Genomic DNA, 22,391 nt, shown 5'->3' with positions numbered 1-22,391 from the left:
GGCCGTAAAAAGGAATGAAATAATGGCATTCACAGTGACCTGGATGGGACTGGAGACCATTATTCTAAGCGAAGTCACTCAGGAATGGAAAACCAAACATTGTACATTCACACTCATAAGTGGAAGCTAAGCTATGAGGACACAAAGGCATAAGAATGATACAATGGACTTTGGGGACTCAGGAAGAAGGATGGGAAGGGGGTGAGAGATAAAAGACTACACATTAGGTACAGTGTACACTACTTGGGCGATGGGTGCACCAAAATCTCAGAAATCACTAAGAAACTTACTCATGTAACCAAACAACCTGTTCCCCAAAAACCCTTGGGAATTATTAGATCCTTCTAGGGGTCTAATATACTCAAAGTTGAAGTCAGACTTTCTCTTAATGTCAGACACACCTACACGAAGGACCTAAATCCTAACTAGAGATTTTTGGTGAACATGGAAATGAAACAAAGGAAGTTGTGCTTACAGCAGATAACCTAATAATGTATCCACCTCACCACAGAGATGCCCTTGGAACCCTACAGCCGTTTAGCCACATCCCTAGGAGCCTTGGCTTTGGAAGTGCAAGTTCCTTCTCCCAAATCTGCTAAGGACACCTGCCTCTGAGCCTGCTTCCACAGGGGACTGTTTCTCTTCTTATCCCTTCCTCAGCACCTCCTTGATTTCCTTTTTCAGACATGTTAAATCAAGTTCCAATCTGATGGGTGCCCTGGGGACCTATTTTCCCTCTTTCTTGCTTATTTATGCTCAGATCTCTTCTGTGTGGATTTCAAAGTTCAGTTCTGAGGGAAAGTCTTATTTCCTGTATGCGGAATAATTCTCAAACAGGAACAGCTGAAGCTGTAGCTTTCCACTTACCTGTGCTGTGGGATCAGCCAAGCTACCTGTGAAATAAGGTCATCCAGGCTGCTCCACCCATGGGTTCCTTCATATTCTTAGCATCAGTTGGTTGTGTTTGTTCCCAAATCCCTTAATGCCAATTGTACTAGATATTGTAACTTTATAGTTTAATTATAAAACATAAAATAGGGCCAGGTGCAATGGTTCATGCCTACAATCCCAGCACTTTACCAGGGTGAGGAGGGAGGACTGCTTGAGGCCAGGAGTTTGAGACCAGCCTGGGCATAGTGAGACCCCTGTCTCTAAAAAATTTTTTTAAAATAATAAGCTGGGCATGGTGGTGTGTGCCTGCAGGCTCAGCTACTCAGGAGGCTTGCTAGAGTCCAGGAGTTTGACATTGCAGTGAGCTATTATTGAGCAAGACAACTACAAATTTTATAAATTTAGGGCTTGCACTCAAATTGGTCTACAGCTATCTTTATTTTTGAGACAGGCTTTCACTCTCCTCCATGCTGGAGTGCAGTGGTGCGATCACAGCTCACTGCAGTCTCAATCTCCCCAGGCTCAGCCTCTTCCACCTCAGCCTCCCAAGTAGCTGGTACTGCAGGCATGCACCACTACACTCTGCTAACTTTTTTAGCTTTTTTTTTTTTTTTTTTGCAGAGACAGGGTTTCATTTTCATTTACTAAAAACGGGAGATTGTGAACAACACCTACAGATGTGCTTTATGCATAAAACCAGTAGGAAGGAATATTAAAAAGACATTGTCCCCACACCAAAAGATTAGTTGATAAACGTATGTTTATGTCTTCTAATAGGAAAGAAAATGTTTAAACTAATGTTAAAACAATTCTTACAATTCCTTCCTTTAACTTTTTTGATTTCCTGACCAAAGAAGTCAGGTAAGAGTGATTCAAATGTAAATATGAGTAATGACAATAACATAATTATAATGGCTACCATCCATGAAACTACATTTTGTAACAAATATAGGTTATTATTTAAATGTAACATTAACTTCACTTATTAATATGCCATTACAGATTATCTTCTAAAGCAATGCATAAGCAAGTAGACCTTCTGGCTCAATATTTCTGTTTTCTCCCTTCACTTCGCTTGGGATGTTTAGTATAAGTTGCAGCAGCAACCGCAGGGAATTTCTACCTTGAGCACCAGTTTCACCAAACTTTCTGCTCCTTCCCTGTGGCCAGGAGGCTCTGCTTGGTTCAGATGCACCCTTTGTTAGGTGGTGTGCAGAGACTGGTTTTCTTTTGTACCTTTACGTGTCATCTGGAGTAAAAGAGAAGGAAACAATTCCTTGTCTGATTAGAGGAGCCCTTGCTTGAGGACTCCCCATGCCAGTGGCTTGGGTGAACACTACATCTAATAACACATGCTCTGTCTTGAACAAGTTTATCCTCGGCCTCCGCAGAATCACATTTTGGACCAGGAACTCCAAAGCCCTTTGTGACTCACTGAGGCAACATTTCTTGTTAGGTTTCCACTCCTCCCAATTTCTTTCTGTGAGTTTTTCCTTGTTCTGCCTTCAGGTTCTCTGTCTTTCCGTCCCTCTAGTCCTGATGTCTACAAGGGCAAGAACCCACTGATTCCTAAATCTAGGAGTTGGGTGTCCAGTTCCTACTGTGCTCTATATTCTAAGAAGGTAAAGAGTGAAGTTTAAATAATCTCTTAGAAGTAGGGACTCAAGGAACTCAAGTTAAGTCACAAACCACTGTGTGGAGACAATAAAGCCACAATTTCAGGGTTGGGGAGGGGCAGAAAAAAACATCAAAAATGGTCCTTTAACAATTTGCTGTATTATATTAGAAATGTTTATTGGAAAAATATCCAGGAACATATACCTAAAATCTAATATACATAAGAGACTTAACAGGAGAAATGGTAACACGTTTTATATTAATCTTGAAAAATCAATTTCCATTAATAAATAGAAGCACAGGAAACAAGTTGAAAACAGCATAGATCAGGATGTCTTTTTTTGAAGAAAAAAGATGGTGTTGCTTTTCATAATTACAAGAAATGGATAATAATATTTTAAATGAGTTAACTTTGGTCCATCATGCTTACTTCATGGTGTGCAGAAAACAGCACTTGAATGATTTTTTTCCCTTAATTTGTTCTAAATTACAGCAAAGTGCTCTGCAAGAAACAAGTGCTTGTGTTAATTAACTCTGAGTAAAGAAGGTCACCGGTATACACTGGGCTCATTTTGTGGTCTTAGTTACTGGCGTTTTTCTGCAATTAGAATTCATCATTAGGTATTATAGGCACATGTGAATTTTCACTTTTTTAAATCCAGAATTTCAGATATTAGGCATATTTTAAAATTTTTCTCTAAAAATATTTTGACTTCAAGCTAAAAACTTGCTTTCTAGCGCAAAAAATATTAAAGAAAGCTGTTTTTTCTAACATTTCCTACAGTTTAATACATATTGCTTATTAAGCCCTTCTCTACTTCTGACAGAATTAATCAGCCCCCCTCCCTTTTTCTCTGATTCTCTTCCTCTTGATATTATTTATGTCACATTGTATTGCACTTATTATTTACATATTCCTCTCCCCCAAGACTGAGTTCTATGAGGGAAGAGATGGGGGGTTATCACTATTTATAGCCTCAGAGTACAGGACACTTTCTGGACCACAGTAGGATCTAAATAAATGTTTACTGACCAGAATTGCTTATTAATATATTTTAGGTGCTGCCCATATACATTAACATAACAGTGCTTGCTAAGATACGTTAAAGTATGTAAGACTTCCCCATTTAGGTTTTCACTTTCTAAATCAAAGGTTGGCAAACTTCCTGCAAGGTCCGGAAAGTAACTATTTTAGGCTTTGTAGGCCATTCGGTCTCTGTTGCAACCACTCAGCTCTGTCATGGAAGCATGAAAGCAGTCATGCTCAATATGTGTGTGAATGGGGATGGCAGTGTTCCAATAACTTTAGTTTCAAGATGGGCTGCAGGCTAGATTTGGCCCTGCCAACCCCTGCTCTAAATCCTTGAAAGGTAGGGAAAGAGGGAATAAATATTTCAACCATGTATCTTGATAATCCCTACAAAATTTCTTATAAATGTTGGCAATAATTCTGATGTACATGCCATTTTGCAAATGTCTCCCAATTTTTCTTCTCTAAGAATAGAATGGAAACTAAGTGAGTTTTTCCCTGCCATACCCTATTAATACTAAGGTATAAGGTTGTAGGGGATAAGCAGGAATATGAGAATTAGAAGTGCTGATGAGATAGGGAAGTGACACAAAAGAAGACTGCAGATTAAAACGAGCAGCAGATGAAAGTCAGCGTGGCCTGCAGCAAGATGTGTCTGGGTCCTAATGCTGAAGCGGATGGTGTGTTAGGTAGGCTGGAGACACACAGGATTTTGCCCTGCTTCTCATCTGAGACAGGAGAGAAAAAAGAGAAAGTAGTCCTCAAACTTTTTGGCTTACATATAAATTTAGAATTGTGAAAGAAGGCATATCACTTCACAAACTTCTAAGTTGACAGCCAACATTTTTTATAATTAGGATGCAATTTTCAGAATATTATTACTCATGATGTTTAAAAATAAAAGGGCCTTGCCACCATTTTAATATATCCAATGGAACCTAATATCATAGCAAAACGTTAACTTTTTATATTGAAACAATTTTAGGTTTATAGAAAAATTGCCAATTTATTCCAGAAAGTTCTTGTACAGCCTCCCTTGGCTTGTTCTAATGGTACATCTCACAAAACCATGGTACAATGATCAAAACAAAGAAACTGATACTGGCACAATACTATTAATTAAACTACAGACTTCGCTTTCCCATTTCCCCATAATGTCCATTTTCTGTTCCAGGATCCAATTTAGGATTTCACCTTGCACGTCGTTGGTATGTCTCTTTAGTGTCTCCAATCCTTGACATTTCCTCAATCTTTCCTTATCTTTCATGACCTGGACATTTTTGAAGTGATCATTTATTTTGTGAAATGTTCCTTAACTTGGATTTGTCTAACGTTTTTTCATAATTAAATTTAGATTATGCATATTGGGGAGGATACCAAAGAAGTCATGTGACCTTCTCAATGCATCATACCAGGGGGTACATGATGCTGATGTGGCTTATTACTGTTTCTGTTAACCTTGATCCCTTGATTAAAGAAGTTTCTCTAATGTAAAGTTATTACTTTCCCTTTGTAATTAGTGATTATCTTGGGGGAAATACTCTAAGGTTATGCAAATATTGTTTTTTCCTCAAACATTCACCCATTAACTTTAGCACCAACTGGTAGATCTTGCCAACAACAGTTATTACTGTTGTGTTTTCCTAACAGAGATTTTTGTTTCTTCCATCTCTTCTACATTTAGTAATTGGAATTCTACTGTAGAGAAGAACTGTTACTTCTCTCCTTTTCATTCATTCATTTATTCATTCATTCATTCATTCACTCATTCAATTGTTTACATTAGTATGGACATTCATTCAATTGTTTACATCAGTATGGGCACATGGATTATAACCCATACAATAAATATCCATATTTGTTGGATAATTATTTTATGGATTATAATCTGGTATTATAATTTTTTTTGCACCAATTGTTCCCACTTTTCCATTGGGGAGCTCCTTCAGGTTGTCCCTGTACCCTTCAGATATGCCCCATCTTTTTGTGAGCACCTCCTTATTTTCTGCCATCACAAGATATTCCAGTTTCATGTTGTATTTTCCTACCATAGACCTGGAATCAGCGACTTTCTCAAGAAGCCTAAGTTCCTTTGACTGGAGACACTACAACAATTTGAATTCTATCATAATCTATTTTAAAATAGAAATACACACAAATAACCTCTTCAGCAAGTCAGAGATATTACTTTCTTTCAATCTTGTAATTCCATTCCAACTCCCCCACAGAATTTTATCCTAATGAAATATACTTTTATTTGTGAAATATTTTATTCATTACCTTGTCATATTTTGCTGCAGTAAAAATATGTATATAAATTAAAATTATTTTTTAAGAAGTCTCTGTGAACATAGGCTCTATGTATTATACATTTTCTTCTATTTTGAGTTGTCATTCCAATTATTGTTAGTATGCAATTGATCAGAACAAGATAAATATGGTACAGAGATTAAAATAAGATTAGTATATGTCAAACTAAAATGATAGCAAATGGATCTCTTAATGAAATGGATGTATCATAGATAAAAATTAATTAGTATTAATTAAAAATTGCTAGTATGCATCAAGGTTCAGCATCAATTCTGTTCTCTTTTTTTGTACATATACCCGCTGAGAAACTCTAGTAGAGATTGCTAGTGCTAACTGCAGTCAGTTATCCTCTCCTTCCTGAGCACACAAAGCAGAAGACTTCTTGGACTTCCTTTCAGTTAGGTTAGGTCATGTGACTCATTCCAGCCAGTGACATGCGAGTGGAAGTGCCACGTGTTGCTTCCTAAACCTGGGAACTTAACAGATCTCTAGTGCCATGGCAGCATTGGAAGGCCCATGTTCTGCAGGTAGGACACAGCCTGGATCTGTGAGTTACTGCTTGGAGGCAAGTGTCCTGATCATAACAGGCTTCACATGACCAAGAAACTAACTTCTGACTTTTGTTTTTAATCATTAATATTACAGGGGATGTTTCCACAGCATACTCTAACTTATCCTGTCTAACATATAAACTTTGTTGATATAAATAAGTAGATGAGAATAAAATGACGTTTGTTATAACAATATCCCTCTATTACTTGAATTCCTTTCTCCCAGTTGCCAAAAAACAGTGATTCTACATTAAATAGATGTAATGATTTATTATCTATCAACTAGCTGCTTGGTTATGTCCTCCTTCAGTTTTCCTTAAAGCAAAGAACTGGAAACATGCTATTTGCAAAATGATTTGTTACCCAGTCATTAGAATGATTCATGTCAATTTACTAGACATAAAACTAAAAGGCTTTACTAAAACTTTTCAAATAACTGTTCATTATGTCTATTACTCTTTCACTTACAGGCACCACGCTTTACCTGATATACAAATGAAGGGTGGGAAAAGTAAAATATTAATTCATTATAGTTTGGTCAATACTATTTTTCTATTAAAATGTCTTTATCATGTTACAAGCTTTAATCAGAACACAAGAGGAGCAGATTTAGTTCATTAAATTAATACAAAATGTTCACCATAAAACTTAATTGGTAAAGTCAATCCTTGTTGTCAAACCAATGAGCCAAATTAAAAAAAAATTTTCAGAAAAGTTCTGATTTCATTTTTCAGTTTAAATAAGCTTGTTAATACTCATGCCCACAACTCACATGGAAATCTAAGATAAATCAAGTCTTGGGACTTTCTTCTGGATAACATAAGATGTTAGGTTCTTAGCAACATGCTCTTCACTTTGTTTTCACCAGACTTTTTCTGTAGCATATTCTTTGACAATAGTCAGGGAACAGATGAGATAAATCTTCCAATGAAGGTAGTTTGCACTCCAGCTGTTTAAAGGTATAATACATATTAATTCGGAATATGGACATGGGGCAAAATAACTCATTTGTAAGTCATCACTTCAATTTTAACAGAAAAATGCCCTAACACAGACAAAGATATGAGGACCTACATAATGAGTTTACGGTTTTTTGTTTTTTTTTTTAATTAAAAGAAGCTTCACTGACATCAATATTTTGAATATTTTTCTTTGGAGCCATGGAGAATTTTCCCATAGTAAGATCAGAAATGAAAGTCATTTCTTTTTCTTTTTAAAAGTAGAGAAAGGCATTTGTGTAAAAAGAGGTGGGAAAGAAGAACCAGGAGTGCTCTCAGGCAAATCAGTTTTAAGAAAAAATATACATGAAGATTCTGGGAATTAAGTTTCTTAAAATACACATGCTCCTGTATTCCTTATGTTGGGGATCCAGCCCAGACACAACCTAAGAAGTAACGAGGGTTGGTGGAGACAAAGACATTGAGAGACAAAAGTAAGAGTGCATAAAGGTGGGCTCCCAGGGGGCCAACGCAAGTAGGAGGATGGGAAGGCCCTGAGCACTGGAGACCTACACTGTTTATTGAGTGTTTAAACAGAGAAGCATGTGCTCAGGGATGTGGGGGGTGAAAAGGAAGTGAAGCATCAAGCAGATGATCTATAGCTGTGGTGGTCTGGCATTTCCTTGGGAGGTTTAGAGCGTGCTCTACTTTAGATACAGTGAGTAAACAGTTAGAGGAAAATGCTGCAGCTAGAGCCAGCAAGTCTGGTCTAATTCTGGTGCTTCAAAGAGGTCTTCCTTGCTTTGAGCATGGAGCATGGTCTTCCAGTAACTCCCATCCTGTGTCAGATAAGCAGACTATGCGTCAGCCTTTCTCTCAACACCTTAAGCATGTGTCCCCAGTTTGAAGACTGTTGACTTAGAGGATATATTTCAACAGCCTGTGGAAGCTCCATAAAGATGGGTCTCAAGTTAACATCTTCCTGTCAGCCACAGATCCGAGGCCCATGGAGTACTCCAGACCTTAGGAGACAGAGGGCTGGCTATATAGGAGGAGCATGGACCCATGAATAACTGAATGGAGCAAAGTCCTCTTGCCAGCCTATGCAGGTGTGGGTGAGAAATAAATCTTTGCTGTGTTAAGCTACCAAGACTGTGGGATTGTTTGGTATGGCATTTCGCCTCCTTGTACTAAAAGAGTAGCTGATGGTGGCCAGTAGGATCTCACCACTGCAGGAGCGAAGTGACTGCCTTGTAGCCAAGAACTGCAGTGTCCAGATGGGAATTCAACAGGAGACACAGCCAATTCTTGAGAGATATGGCAGCACCAGGGACAGCCAGAATGAAGCCAAATCAAAGAGAACAGACTACAGATTAAAGCAACTACAGACTTCTCAGCAGATGCCAGCAGAATGCCCAGGAGTGAGGCCAGACAGCTATTCTCAGTGGACACCGGATAACATACAACCACAGTCAGTTACCACCTTCTGCCCTCAACACTACCAGGACACAACAAGTTCTCATATATCCAACCACCATTTTGCGAAGAGTAAAGAAAGAAACTTCAAAAGACTGAATGTTTGAATAAACATTCAGTTTAACCTTATCCTTAGTAAGGAGTGGATCCTTCAAGAGAAGAAATATTTAACCTGAAAGAAGACTGTTGTGATTGTAAGAGCCCAAGACACTGTTAATTGGAAAAATCCAAGAATTTCCATTACCCAGATTCTATAAAGATGTTCAGGTTAGGGCTGGGCGCGGTGGCTCACGCCTGTAATCCCAGCACTTTGGGAGGCCGAGGTGGGTGGATCACGAGGTCAAGAGATCAAGACCAACCTGGTCGACATGGTGAAACCCTGTCTCTACTAAAAATACAAAAAATTAGCTGGGCATGGTGGCGCGTGCCTGTAATCCCAGCTACTCAGGAGGCTGAGGCAGGAGAATTGCCTGAACCCAGGAGGCAGCGGTTGCGGTGAGCCGAGATCGCGCCATTGCACTCCAGCCTGGGTAACAAGAGCGAAACTATGTCTCAAAAAAAAAAAAAAGATATTCAGGTTAGTCAAAAAAAAAATGGACTTTTGTAGGGGCATATTAACTATGTGTAAATTTGTGATCCTGCTACTTATTTGGCATAAATGTAAGGAGTACAAGTGTAATTTTTTTTTTTTTTTGAGACGGAGTTTCACTCTTGTTACCCAGGCTGGAGTGCAATGGCGCGATCTCGGCTCACCTCAACCTCCGCCTCCTGGGTTCAGGCAATTCTCCTGCCTCAGCCTCCTGAGTAGCTGGGATTACAGGCACCCGCCACCATGCCCAGCTAATTTTTTGTATTTTTAGTAGAGACGGGGTTTCACCATGTCGACCAGGATGGTCTCGATCTCTTGACCTCGTGATCCACCCGCCTCAGCCTCCCAAAGTGCTGGGATTACAGGCTTGAGCCACCGCGCCCAGCCACAAGTGTAATTTTGTTACATAAATACATTATGTAGTGGTAAAGTCGGGGCTTTTAGTGTAACCATCACCCAAATAGTGTATAAAATACCCATTACCTGCTACTTTTTTTTCCTTTTCATCTTATAGCTATAAAATCTAGTTCGGATTAAAAATACATGTGAGGCCGGGGGTGATGGCTCACGCCTGTAATCCCAGCACTTTGGAAGGCCAAGGTGGGCGGATCAGAAGGTCAAGAGATTGAGACCATCCTGGCCAACATGGTGAAACCCCGTCTCTACTAAAAATACAAAAATTAGCTGGGCATGGTGGTGTGCACCTGTAGTCCCAGCTACTCGGGAGGCTGAGACAGGAGACTCGCTTGAACCAGGGAGTTGAAGGTTGCAATGAGCTGAGATCGCGCCACTGCACTTCAGCCTGGCGGCAGAGGGAGACTCTGTCTTAAAACAACAATAACAACAACATACATGTGAAAAAAAGTTTCAAAAAATGCATATATATGAATATAGCCAAATATTTCAGTACTATTTCTGCAGTTTCAGTAACAGCAAGAAGTGTGTGATCTGTCCATGGGTCCAGATTCTCTGGAGATGTTGTTCAATACTAAACATCAAACTATGGAGCATTGACAAACAATACAGTTTTGTTCTGCAAAATCACTTTCCTAATGGCGTGTTTTGTCAAATTATTATATGTGGCTATATACCTTGACTGGAAGTCTGGTTGATTAGCAGGTTTTACCAAGTCCATTGAAGAGAATAGAACTTTAATCACTCAAAAGATTGTTAAATTGGGCTTTTATATCATGTGGTGAATTCAAGCCAATTATTCTTTTGAGTCATAAATATGCAACTGCCACATAAGATAACATCTTTTAAAAAATGAAGTCCTAATACTTTTAAAAAAATTATGGAGGTAGACTCTCCCAGTGTTTAAACACTTATACGGCAGTAGGAAAGCTCATTCTCTTCCAAAAGAGCTGCTTTTTGGAAGCTGGATTAACCACTAAGGATTCATTCTTAGTGGTATGCTCTTCAAATTCGATTTCTAATGATGATGGTTTGCCTATTAGAAATTCATTCATACTTTCTCTCAGAGCTCCCCCTTGTGACTAATGGCCCCTGTTTTGGGGCAGTTGGTTGTAATAATTAAAATGCACACTCCTTAAGGAGGCCCTGAGAGTCCCCCAGCCTCCCTCTATCATGGAACCTTACTTCATTTTCGTAACCACTCGCTATTTTCTGCATATGCATTTCTTTACTGAGTTACTGTCGGTTTTCCCTCATTAGAAAATAAATGCCATGAAAAGATAGACCTCACCCCAACTTGCTCACCTTAGCACCTCTGTTTCTAGAATGGTACTTTTTATGAGTTGGGGGTCTCATTCAATTGCCTAGGCTGGAGGGCAGTGGTGTGACCACAACTCACTGCAGCTGCCAACTCCTGGGCTCAGCTGATCCTCTTCCCTCAGCTTCCCAAGTAGCTGGGACTACAGGTGCATGCCATCATGCCCAGCACACTTTTTTCTTGATAGAATTCAATAAACACTTTTGTAATGAGTAAATTTTTGGATATTGATTATCAAGCTGTTTTCTTTATAAGAAATTAATAAAGAAAAATAAGATCTGTAATTTTTTATTTACAGACAGTATTATAATCATTATTTACCATCTATACTAACTAGACTAATATAAAAGGAGATGGTTTCCATAAAATAGTTTATTAAATAGAACACCTAAAATCATTTACATAATAGAGATACCTAGATTACTAATTTATTTAGTACTTCTCAAAAATCCTCTGTCTGGTTCTAATGAGACTATAATTCAGATCTTCAGCTCTTCTCCTTTAAATCCAAGTTACATTTGATATCTTCCAGTTGTTAAGAGTATTATATATTATTTCATATCTGTAGTTTTTCAGAAAGTCCATGAGTTTTAACAGTAAAACTGTTAAAGTTTCAATATATTACTTTAAGCTTATCTATAAGACAGTTTAAAATATCCAACTAAATCATCATTTAGTAACTGAAGGTTTAAGGCCACATATTAGCTATATGGTTGTTTATGAAAGTATATTGCTAATGAAGGTCTTTGCCATTTAAGGAAGATGTTTTTCTTTCTCCTTTAGCTTGAGACGTTAGACCTAATAAAAATGAATGTCATCTTAAATATCAGTTGAGAGCCCAGAATCTGTGACCCTTAAGCATAGAAATAAGTATTTTCCAAACTCCTGCTATTAAAAGTGAATTCAAAAGAAACAACTAAGAATCCTCTCAGAAGCCCTTTCCTTTTCCTGTCATATATGAGATTAACTTTTTTTTTTTGCTTCTTTCTGTCTTTCTTAATGCAATGAGTGTGTGTAAATGTCTGAATAGATACCAGATTGGTTTTAAAATTCTCCCAAATTTTAGTAGAGACACATTAATGCAAAAACTATTATTCATATTGGTTTGAGAGTTTTCAATAGGGAGTTTCTTTTAATAGTTCTTGTCTTTCTGAATAATAACCAATGCATAATTTCCCCTTTTTAAGAATGGATCACAGTTTAGGGAAATGAATAAATCAAAACCCATCTGATTTGGTTAAAATTCAAACCAGTAATCACTTCAAGAATAATTAAAATAGTGACCCAATTCACATTCTAATGGCATCTGGGCAGTAAAGGGAAAGGCAGATGAGACTCCTGTTTAGTCTTCTTTACTCACCCGCTGGCTGCGGCATTCTCTGACCTCATTATTATTGTTCACTCTTCTCAAGATCAGGAATGAGAATATTTTCTTCTAAATGTACTGTACTAAAGTTGGTTGCAGGATAGTAAGGATTCCGAAACCCTGCAAGTCTTCTGAAGAAGCCACCATTCTGCTTGTATATGCACAAGGAAAGTGTGACAATGGCCAGAATGACTAGCAGTGTCAGTACTACCGCAAGAGGAATTATGCTGTGACTTGGTCCTGAAAGGAGATTTTTTTTTAAAAAGGAAAACTTCAGTGACGATGAATTAATATAGATACTGTCATACAGTTGCTTTCTATCTTATTTCTAATAAAAATCAAAATGTTCTGTATGGTTTCAAATGTACCTTTTTCTGGCTGCTCCTCTGCAGTGCGAATATCTAAAACCAAATACAAAAATTAAAATGAGTTTTTAAACATTCAGCAAAAATGTCATTGCTTACAGCAGGTGTCAGCAAACTATGGCCCATGGATCAAACCGGGTCACCTGTTTTTATAAAAAATGTTTTACTGGAACTTAGCCACATTCATTCATTGATGTATTGTCATAGCTGCTTTTGTGCTACAATGGCGTGTGACAGAGACCATATGGCTCCCAAAGCCTAAAATATTTACTAGCGGGCCCTTTACAAAAAAAGTTTGTTGAGCTTTGATTTACTGTAATCATCGTTATTAGTGCTCACAAACACACACTTTTTTTTTTTTTTAAAGCCAAGAACTTTCCATTCAGTCTCAGCACTGTGCTGCAATAAATATAGAGTAAAATATAGGCCCTGCATACAAGAACTCACAGTTTTGTTGGGATCTTATATGGAGTTTGTTCAACAATGATAATCTGCCTGTATCTGTGTAAGGATTTTAAAATCAGCATCTTCTCACCTTTGTGATCTCATGGATCTTGGGGAATGAGCAACAACTTCTCCATCCAAAAACTTAAGAGTTCCTGTTTTAAAACTTTCTACTGTAAAAACACATCTTTTAAGTAGATGTTATATCAAAATGTGAACTCTTATTTTTGATCTAGAGAAAGATCCAGAGAATGAACTAGAGGAAGATGAATAAACGGGTTTGTGAGTAAAAGAAGTGCCTTGGGCCGGCTGCGGTGGCTCAAGCCTGTAGTCCCAGCACTTTGGGAGACCGAGGCGGGTGGATCACGAGGTCGGCAGATCGAGACCATCCTGGTCAACACGGTGAAACCCCGTCTCTACTAAAAACTACAAAAAATTAGCTGGGCACGGTGGCGTGTGCCTGTAATCCCAGCTACTCAGGAGGCTGAGGCAGGAGAATTGCCTGAACCCAGGGGGCAGAGGTTGCGGTGAGCCGAGATCGCGCCATTGCACTCCAGCCTGGGTAACAAGAGCGAAACTCCGTCTCAAAAAAAAAAAAAAAAAAAAAGTGCCTTGATGTCCTACTGATGCTCATTCACTCTGATAGACATGAAAAAAGAAAGAATCAACACTGTTACCAATAACAAATCCAGATTTTTATAAAACAGACTTTTTGTTTTTTTTGAGATGGAGTCTCATTCTGTTGCCCAGACTGGAGTGTAATGGTACAATCTTGGTACAATCACTGCAACCTCTGCCCTCTGGGTTCAAGCAATTCTCTTGCCTCAGCCTCCCTAGTATCTGGGATTACAGGTATGCACTACCATGCCCAGATATTTTTTGTATTTTTAGTAGAGATGGGATTTTGCCATGTTGGCCAGACTGGTCTCAAACTCCTGACCTCAACTGATCTGCCTGCCTCTGCCTCCCAAAGTGCTGAGATTAAAGGAGTGAGCCACCGTGTCCAGCCCAGACTTGTTCTTGTAATATAAAAAGAATACCATATAATGTTGCACTGAACTGTTGAAAACATGCATTATTGTGTTTTTATGAAGATACTTCTTTAAAATTGATGTATATCAGATGCACAAATTTTTAGGATACAAGTGATAATTGAATACAGTCATATAATTTGTATAGTGTACTTGGGATAATCATCACTTTAAAGATACATTTTAGAGAAAGACTGTTAAGAGTGTTTGTCCTTAGGATAGAAGCAGTGGGCAGCATGGAAGGAGCACTTGGGAAACTGGGAGTTTTCTCTGTAGTCCTTGATGTAGCCTCAGTTTGGACAGGCACTTTTCCCATCTGCAAAATGGGGATATTTTAATTGCTCCACTACCTTGGAAAGCTGTTGCAAAGGATGAAACAGGTGTTATCTGCATTATAGGAAGCTTTCAAGTTCTGTAAGACATGAGGTGTTTTTGATATTTAAAGGCTAGTGATAATTTGGGCACATTATTTATTAGGCTTAGCCATGCTTTTCACACAGAGTTGAGACTCACACTGTGGGGGTTTCAAACACTGGTGCCCAAATCTGCAGTGTTTTCTCCTTCATTCCCAGCACTGAATCAGTCACCAAGGCCAGTGATTCTATCTTCCTATTTCTCCCTTCCTCTTTCATTCCTGTATCAATCACTTAAATTACAAATGTTTCTCTTCATATCCTCATGAGTTCTATTGCTTCATCACAGGTGTCTACAGAACACATAGGGGGTCTGTCTCTTCCACCATGAAGTTCAGCTCTTCAGCCTGGCACTCTGTGAAAGTATCCTACTTTACTGTCCAATTTTATTCTCATCACCCCCTAATGTGAGCTGTTTGCACTCACTGAAACACATTCTTAGCTGCTGCCTTTAATCACACTGGGCCTTTTCCTCTTCTGTTCCAACTTCTATAATTCTCCTCATCCTTTGGGATCCAAAAACCTCATGTTGGAAGCCTTCTCTAGCAGTCCAAGCCACATCAATCCCTCCTTTATAATACTTAGGACATCTAGAAACTGCTGTAATTATTATAGACATTTTCCCGCCATCAGTGATCCTCCTTAACACCCTGTTTTAAAAAACTCTTCAGTTGTTTGCAACTGACTAGAATTTTCCAGCTTAGATTTCTAAAATTTGTTTTTTTATTACTAAACACTAAGTATGTTGCTTATGATTAAGTTAAAATGTGACTTTTATGACGCATTATGCTTGCAGCAGAGAATCACATTTCCTTGTCCGCAACAAATATACATAAGCCTACATTATATTTCCTGAGGCCAAATATAAATCTTAAAAATTCTGAATAGCAGTTGCCTGAATGAAAGTTGCTGGTTTACATTCCTAGTTCTATTTGCTTGAGGGAAACTGCTTTTTTGCCCTTTAGGTGATCAACCAGGGTGACACAAGAAAAATCAGTCTTTAAGTTGATTTATAAGGATTTTTTTCCATATCGCAGAAAGAAGGAGCTGCAATATTCTCTGACTTGTTTGGTACAGAACACGACAATAATGTCAGCATCTATGTAAATACTCTCAAAACTTGGATTTTAAAATCTTTAAATACTAAAGAGGTTGGTCAACATTAGTTAAGATAGAATCAAAATGAAGAATTACTCTCTGACTTTACCTACCTGCCTCCATTTTACATATAAAGCCCTTTTTTTCTTGACATGAGGATAGCTGCCATAATCCTTCAGGGATCCTCAGGGCAACACAATGATGGGGCTTGAAGTAGTCTGTGCCTGGCTTCCGAATGCCCCAGTTTGACTGGTCTGTAGGAGTTCCATCAAACCACTTTATGGTTTCATCTGTGGGAAAATTGTTGACTCATTATGAATCATGTGCATGGTTATCAAACATACTAAGACTGGAGTTAACCATAAAAAGCAGCCCCTGAATTTAATGAGACTCTTGAACTGATGCGTTCAACTCAGTAAATATAGTAAATATAGTCATGAACTCAATAGCAAAAGGTAGGCATTAATAAAGTCGCCTCTTTATTTTAGATACAGTGTTCTAATCTAGTTCATTTAGGTTATCATGTTTCTTAATGTGAGAGTTTGAATTTTGAAATATTCTATATATTTATAATCAATTTAAAGAAATCATTTGATAAACAAAACTAATCGAGTAAAGAAAAATCCTTTCAAGTCCTAACATCTTTATCATTACAAAATGGCTTTCTAAAAATATTTTTCTTTTTTTGAGATAGAGTCTTGCTGTGTTACCCAGGCTGGAGTACAATGGCATGATCTTGGCTCACTGAAACCTCCGCCTCCTGAGTTCAAGCGATTCTCCAGCCTCAGCCTCCTGAGTAGCTGGGATTACGGTGCCTACCACCACGCCTGGCTAATTTTTGTATTTTTAGTAGATACAGTGTTTCACCATGTTGGTCAGGCTGTTCTCAAACTCCTGACCTCATAATCTGCCTGCCTTGGCCTCCCAAAGTGCTGGGATTATAGCATGAGCCACTGCGCCCGGCCTCTAAAAAGATTTTACAGTGAGTTTTTTTAATAGCAAGCCAGCCATGTACCAAGAGGTTAGGGGCAGTAGGAGAGTTCATCTCATATGTGGGCAATAAGGGGGAGTGTACCATCGGAAAATAACTTAAAACTAACAATAAAACTAACTAAAAGTCGGTCTGCTTTTTATTATCACCATCTGCTTGAAATCCTAAACAATGTTGGTGATTAAAAATTCCTCCTTGAAAGGGTAGGCTACCCCCTACCTTGGTACGCCACTGTAACAGGCTCTCCATACCAATTAAAATAATTTTCTTCGAAAGTACCTTTCAATAACCATCAATTACATAAAGAAAATAATACTATGCTTCCATTTTATTACAAACTCTGGTTTTTATGAGTAGCAAATAAGAATCCTAACAGCACAGTTTATCATGGAAACATTTTCATAACTCTGTTGTGCTTTTATAACATTTAGAAACCAGGGATATTTTCAAGTAAATATGGTTTTGGTATGCTATGACTAAGTCTGTGAACACAAAGTTTCAGCCAAGCATCTTCCTGCTAAGGATAAAGGTAAACATGTTATTGTTTCTTAGTTTTTATTTTTGGTATTCCGGGATTGTTTCAAAAGACAAAAGGGTAGAGAAAGACAAAAGGGTAGAGAAAAGCATTCCAATGTTGTTTTTGGAAGATTCCAAATGGCTTTAGGCTTCATGCTATTTTTTAACAGCAAATGTATCCAAGGAGAGTTTTCTGGCTCACAGATGCCATTATCATCAGCTTTAACAACCATGTATTTATTTATGTCCTCTCCTCTACCCAAATCACTTACTGTTACCATCAAATTGAGCATTCAACCAAACCATCTGGACAGAAGAACCAAAAGCAAACAGCTCTTCTAGGAGAAATGCATTTTCAGCCTCATCCTTGATTGTTAAAAGATTAGATCCTATAAGAGAGACAAGTAGCAAAGGAATATTTGTGTTTACATGTAAATATACTTGAAAATATGTTTCCTATACCATTATTTGCAAAGCACAGGTTTTGAAAAGTGAAAATTTCCTTGTAAATAAGAGATTTTAAATTAAAAAATTTAAAGAAAACCACATTTTAAAAAAGATACAAGCTGCACTTCAGAAGTTAAGGCATAGAATATTAATTTTAGGGAACATTCAAAATGCATAATGCAAATGCATGCAAAAGGAACGTTTCCTTCGGAAAGTGCAGTGTGCTGAGACATCATCTTAGGTTTCCAAATTCTATACTGGACATTGTTTCATATAGTAGCTGTCCTCCAAACAAGCAACTTCAGTAGTATTTATTTTTTCAATAGTTTTTGTTGCTCCTAAAGTCACTAAATAATGGGATGAATAAAGAAATCCACACTGTTTACTGAATTGGCAAGTAGGAGCACATGAAAGCATTTTTACCATCACAAAAACAATTACCTTCCTTTCTGCAAAATTCATGAGCAGCCTCAAAACTCATACCGTCTAGGACTGTAGAAAAACTGTAGCAATTACTTTTAAATTTTATCCAGGGAATAGATGTTTCTGAGCACAACTCTGGGTGTTCAGATGGTCTTGTTTCTGTGAAGAAAAATCAGTTATGATTTCAGAGTGGTGACTGGGTTTATTTATTGAGATAAATATTACATTACATTCTATAAAAGACCAAGATAAATAAAAGTAACAAGATTTTCATGGTAATACTCTAAAAGATTGGGTTTCATGTAAATGATTATAAAACTAGAACCAGCTTATAGCATTTCTGACAGAAATAATCTTTACCTAAACATAACAAGATATGTTAATGCACAGCTTTGGAGGCTTGGTTTGGGTCTGCCTGGGTGAGGGTGGCTGTCTTTCATGTTTACAATTAGCATCCTAAAGGTTGGAAGAAGCAGGGGCTATGACTCCCAGAGAGAGTGGCAGCTGACTGATACTGGCAAGAGATTTCCAAATGTATGCGCTTCATGCAGTGTTGTGTATCACAGATTTGAAAAGTCCTTACCCACTAATAAACCTATGAAAGAAAATAATGCATTCAATAAAGTATCATAACATAGCATAACATAAAATAAATGAGGGAACTCCAGGGGGACTTTATTTGAGAGAGCTAGCGTGAGAGTCAGACACATCCATGCTGTGATCCTGGCTCCACCACTTTCTAGCTGTGTGGCCATGGGCATGTTACCTTGCACTTGGTTTCTTTAGCTATAAAAGAGAGCTAGCAACAAAAACTTTAAAAATAATATTTTAAATTAAAAAACTTTTTTTAAGAGACAAAGTCTCGCTCTGTCACCTAGGCAGAAGAGCAATGGCACAATCACAGCTCACTGCAGCCTCAAACTCCTGGGGTCTAGTGATCCTCCAGCCTCAGCCTCCTGAGTAGCTCGGACTACAGGCACATACCACCAACCCTAGATAATTGAAAAATTATTATTATTATTATTTGAAGAGAAGGGGTCTCACTGTGTTAACCAAGCTGGTCTCAAACTCCTGGCCTGAAGAGGTCCTCCTGCTTCTGCCTCCCAAAGTGCTGGGATTACTGGTATGAGCCACATGGCCACCTTCCTTACAAGTTGAGAAGTTTAAATGAGTAAGAGCCTCACAAAGCATTCAATAAATGCATTGTTATTGAAAGGTCACAATTCCAAGAAAAGGCAAATGCTAACAAAAAAAAAAAAAAAAAAAGGGAAAACGGGAAGGACAGCTTTTATGGTGTTTCAGAAGCAAAATTAGCTTTTCCAAGATATAGGGGGCTATCATTTACTTTTAATCCTGAATTGTTTTGATCTAACGATATATAATTTGCATGTTATTTGATACAGTACCCAGAATGTAAGTAAATACAAGCACTTTTACTAAATGAGATATTTAAAAGGAGGCCAGCCTGTGTTAGGGAATTCTATGTAGGAAACTTGATTTCTATTCTTGGTACTGGTGATGGACAGCTGTGAGATATTCAGGAAGCTATTTAATGCTCTGAGTTTACATTTTATGTTTAATCAAGGGGTAGACCAGGTGAACTTTAAGTGTAAACGAGATATTCTATAAAGTGCAGAGCCAGATATCTAGTAAATATCCAAACAATATCATCATCATCATCATCATCATCATCATCATGGCTCTGGAATCCTATCAGTCATTGACTTAAACCTGCATCCTGGCCGGGCGCGGTGGCTCACGCCTGTAATGCCAGCACTTTGGGAGGCCGAGGCGGGTGGATCACGAGGTCAAGGGATCGAGACCATCCTGGTTAACATGGTGAAACCCCGTCTGTACTAAAAATACAAAAAAAATTAGCTGGGCATGGTGGTGCGTGCCTGTAATCCCAGCTACTCGGGAGGCTGAGGCAGGAGAATTGCCTGAACCCAGGAGGCGGAGGTTGTGGTGAGCCGAGATCGCGCCATTGCACTCCAGCCTGGGTAACAAGAGTGAAACTCCGTCTCAAAAAAAAAAACAAAAAACAAAAAACATGCATCCTCAAACTCCTCCATACATGCTTGAAGCCCATGTTTCTCATCTAATTTCCCACCCCTCCTTTACACCTAATCTGCATTCAGGCAAATCCAAACATCAACTTTGCTTTACACAAGCCCCGTCGTGTCTTCCTTCCACATTTTCATCCAGCTTTTCTCAGAATGCCTTTCCATGTCTTATTATTACCCATCTACACCCACCCATTTATCGACTTGTATTTCCTTTCCTCCCTCCCTCCCTCTCTCCCTTCTTTTGTCCTTCCCTCCCTCCCTCCCTCCCTCCCTCCCTCCCTCCCTCCCTCCCTCCCTCCCTCCCTCCCTTCCTTCCTTCCTTCCTTCCTTCCTTCCTCTTTCTTTCTTTCTCTCTTTCTTTCTTCTTCTTTCTTTCTCTTTCTTCTCTCTCTCTCTCTTTCAACAGAGTTTCACTCTTGAAGCCCAGGCTGGGGTGCAATGGCGCTGACCACAACCTCTGCCTTATGGGTTCAAGAGATTCTTCTGCCTCAGCCTCCCAAGTAGCTGGGATTACAGGCATGTGCCACCACACCCTGCTATTTTTGTATTTTTAGTAGAGATGGGGTTTCTCCATGTTGATCAGGCTGGTCTCAAACCCCCATCGTCAAGTGATCCACTCATTTCAGCCTCCCAAAGTGCTGGGATTACAGGTGTGAGCCACAATTTATCAAGGCCCATCTGCACTGCCGTGTCCTTCAAAAAGCCTTTCTACCTTTCTCCAAATGGATACGATACATTCTTTTTCTTGATAACCCCCATAACATTTGCTATCTCTCTTACATCATTGGTAGTTCTACTTTTCTTTATGTCACCACCCAGACCAGAGGCTTCGTGAAGACAGAGACTTCTTACTATATTCATCCTTATGTCCCTTGCTTAGCACAGTGCCTTGCATACAGTAGTTACATAGAGTGTATTCTTGAGTTGAGTAGAATTGAACCTACCAGGGAGCACATGACAAATGGCACCTTGCAGAAATGATTCACAGGCTGTGCTATGCCAGCGTCCATTGGTGTCAGCAAAAACACAGTCACCAAGGAAGGATGACTCCTCGTCTTTCCAAAAAGTGAAAGAGGATTTGGTGCCGTCAGACCAGTCAAAATTAAGACCATTCTGTGGAGGAAAACTGAGCCATCATTTCTTTGCCACGACTGCTGGCAGCATCATCCAATGTTATCTGAGCATACTACAACTCCCACATCGATTTATATTTCCACACCCCATTTTAAAGAGGGTCTAGGACATCTGTGAATACAGCTTGACAAACAGGAGTATCTGTCACAAATAAGATCTTTTTCTGATTTTTAGGAATTCTTGACTCCCTATCACTATGATTTTCTAGTGAGCAATCAGAGTGAAATTGGACCAGTACCTTGTCTTTTACACTGAACTAAATTTCAGATTAAGCAAATTCTCAAACATAAAATCTACAATATAAATGTGTTAAAGAAAATTTGGTTAAGTTTTTTTGTACTGTTGGTGCGGGGAAAACCTTTCTAAGTCACAGAACATCCAGAGACCATAAAGCAAAATTGACTACATAAAGTTAAAACATTCTGTACTACATGAGGCAATAAGTAATTATAAAATAATTATTTTTTACCTCTCCCACGGGCAAGGATTAAAATTTTGATAATACTTGGTGTTGGCAAAAATGTGGAAAAACTAGATGTTTTCACACGCTGTTGTTGGCATATAAATTGGTGCAAACTCTTGGAGGCAATTTGGTAGTACTTGTCAAAATTTAAAGTGTGCTCAGCAATTTTACTTCTAAGAATTTATCGGCCAGGTGCAGTGGCTCACATCTGTAATCCCAGCACTCTGGGAGGCTGTGGCAGATGGATCATGAGGTCAAGAGATCGAGACTATCCTGGCCAACATGGTGAAACCCTGTCTCTACTAAAAGTAAAAAAGTAGCTGGGCTTGTTGGCACCTGCCTGTATTCTCAGCTACTGGGGAGGCTGAGCAGAGGAATCTCTTGAACTGGGGAGGTGAAGGATGCAGTGAGCTGAGATTGTGCCACTGCACTACAGCTTGGGCAACAGAGTGAGATTCTGTCTCAAAAAAAGAAAAGAAAAGAAAAAAGAATTTATCTTA

General features: G+C 38.6%; 1 protein-coding gene across 11 annotated transcripts in view; it reads right to left on the bottom strand.

The window, feature by feature from the left end:
* Positions 1 to 2,659: 2,659 nt before the first annotated feature.
* The window catches only part of PLA2R1 (phospholipase A2 receptor 1), a 134,208-nt gene continuing 114,476 nt past the window's right edge, over positions 2,660 to 22,391 (bottom strand). For 3 of the 11 annotated variants that reach the window (XM_002749407.7, XM_078327567.1, XM_078327571.1), the window contains 7 exons: positions 21,239 to 21,407; positions 18,247 to 18,387; positions 17,631 to 17,747; positions 15,965 to 16,141; positions 12,869 to 12,901; positions 12,495 to 12,740; positions 5,790 to 7,348 (listed from right to left, as the gene is read on the bottom strand). In XM_002749407.7, coding sequence (XP_002749453.5) covers positions 12,526 to 12,740; positions 12,869 to 12,901; positions 15,965 to 16,141; positions 17,631 to 17,747; positions 18,247 to 18,387; positions 21,239 to 21,407 — 852 coding nt within the window. In that variant the 3' untranslated portion in view covers positions 5,790 to 7,348; positions 12,495 to 12,525. Of the gene's footprint in view, positions 4,267 to 5,789; positions 7,349 to 12,494; positions 12,741 to 12,868; positions 12,902 to 15,964; positions 16,142 to 17,630; positions 17,748 to 18,246; positions 18,388 to 21,238; positions 21,408 to 22,391 lie in introns of those variants that run through there. The other 8 variants (XR_013518903.1, XR_013518905.1, XR_013518904.1 and 5 more) reach the window with 4 other exon arrangements.

The sequence above is a fragment of the Callithrix jacchus genome, chromosome 6, assembly GCF_049354715.1.
Source record: "Callithrix jacchus isolate 240 chromosome 6, calJac240_pri, whole genome shotgun sequence".
Lineage (NCBI taxonomy): Eukaryota > Metazoa > Chordata > Mammalia > Primates > Cebidae > Callithrix > Callithrix jacchus.
This window is presented reverse-complemented; position numbering and strand designations above follow the sequence as displayed.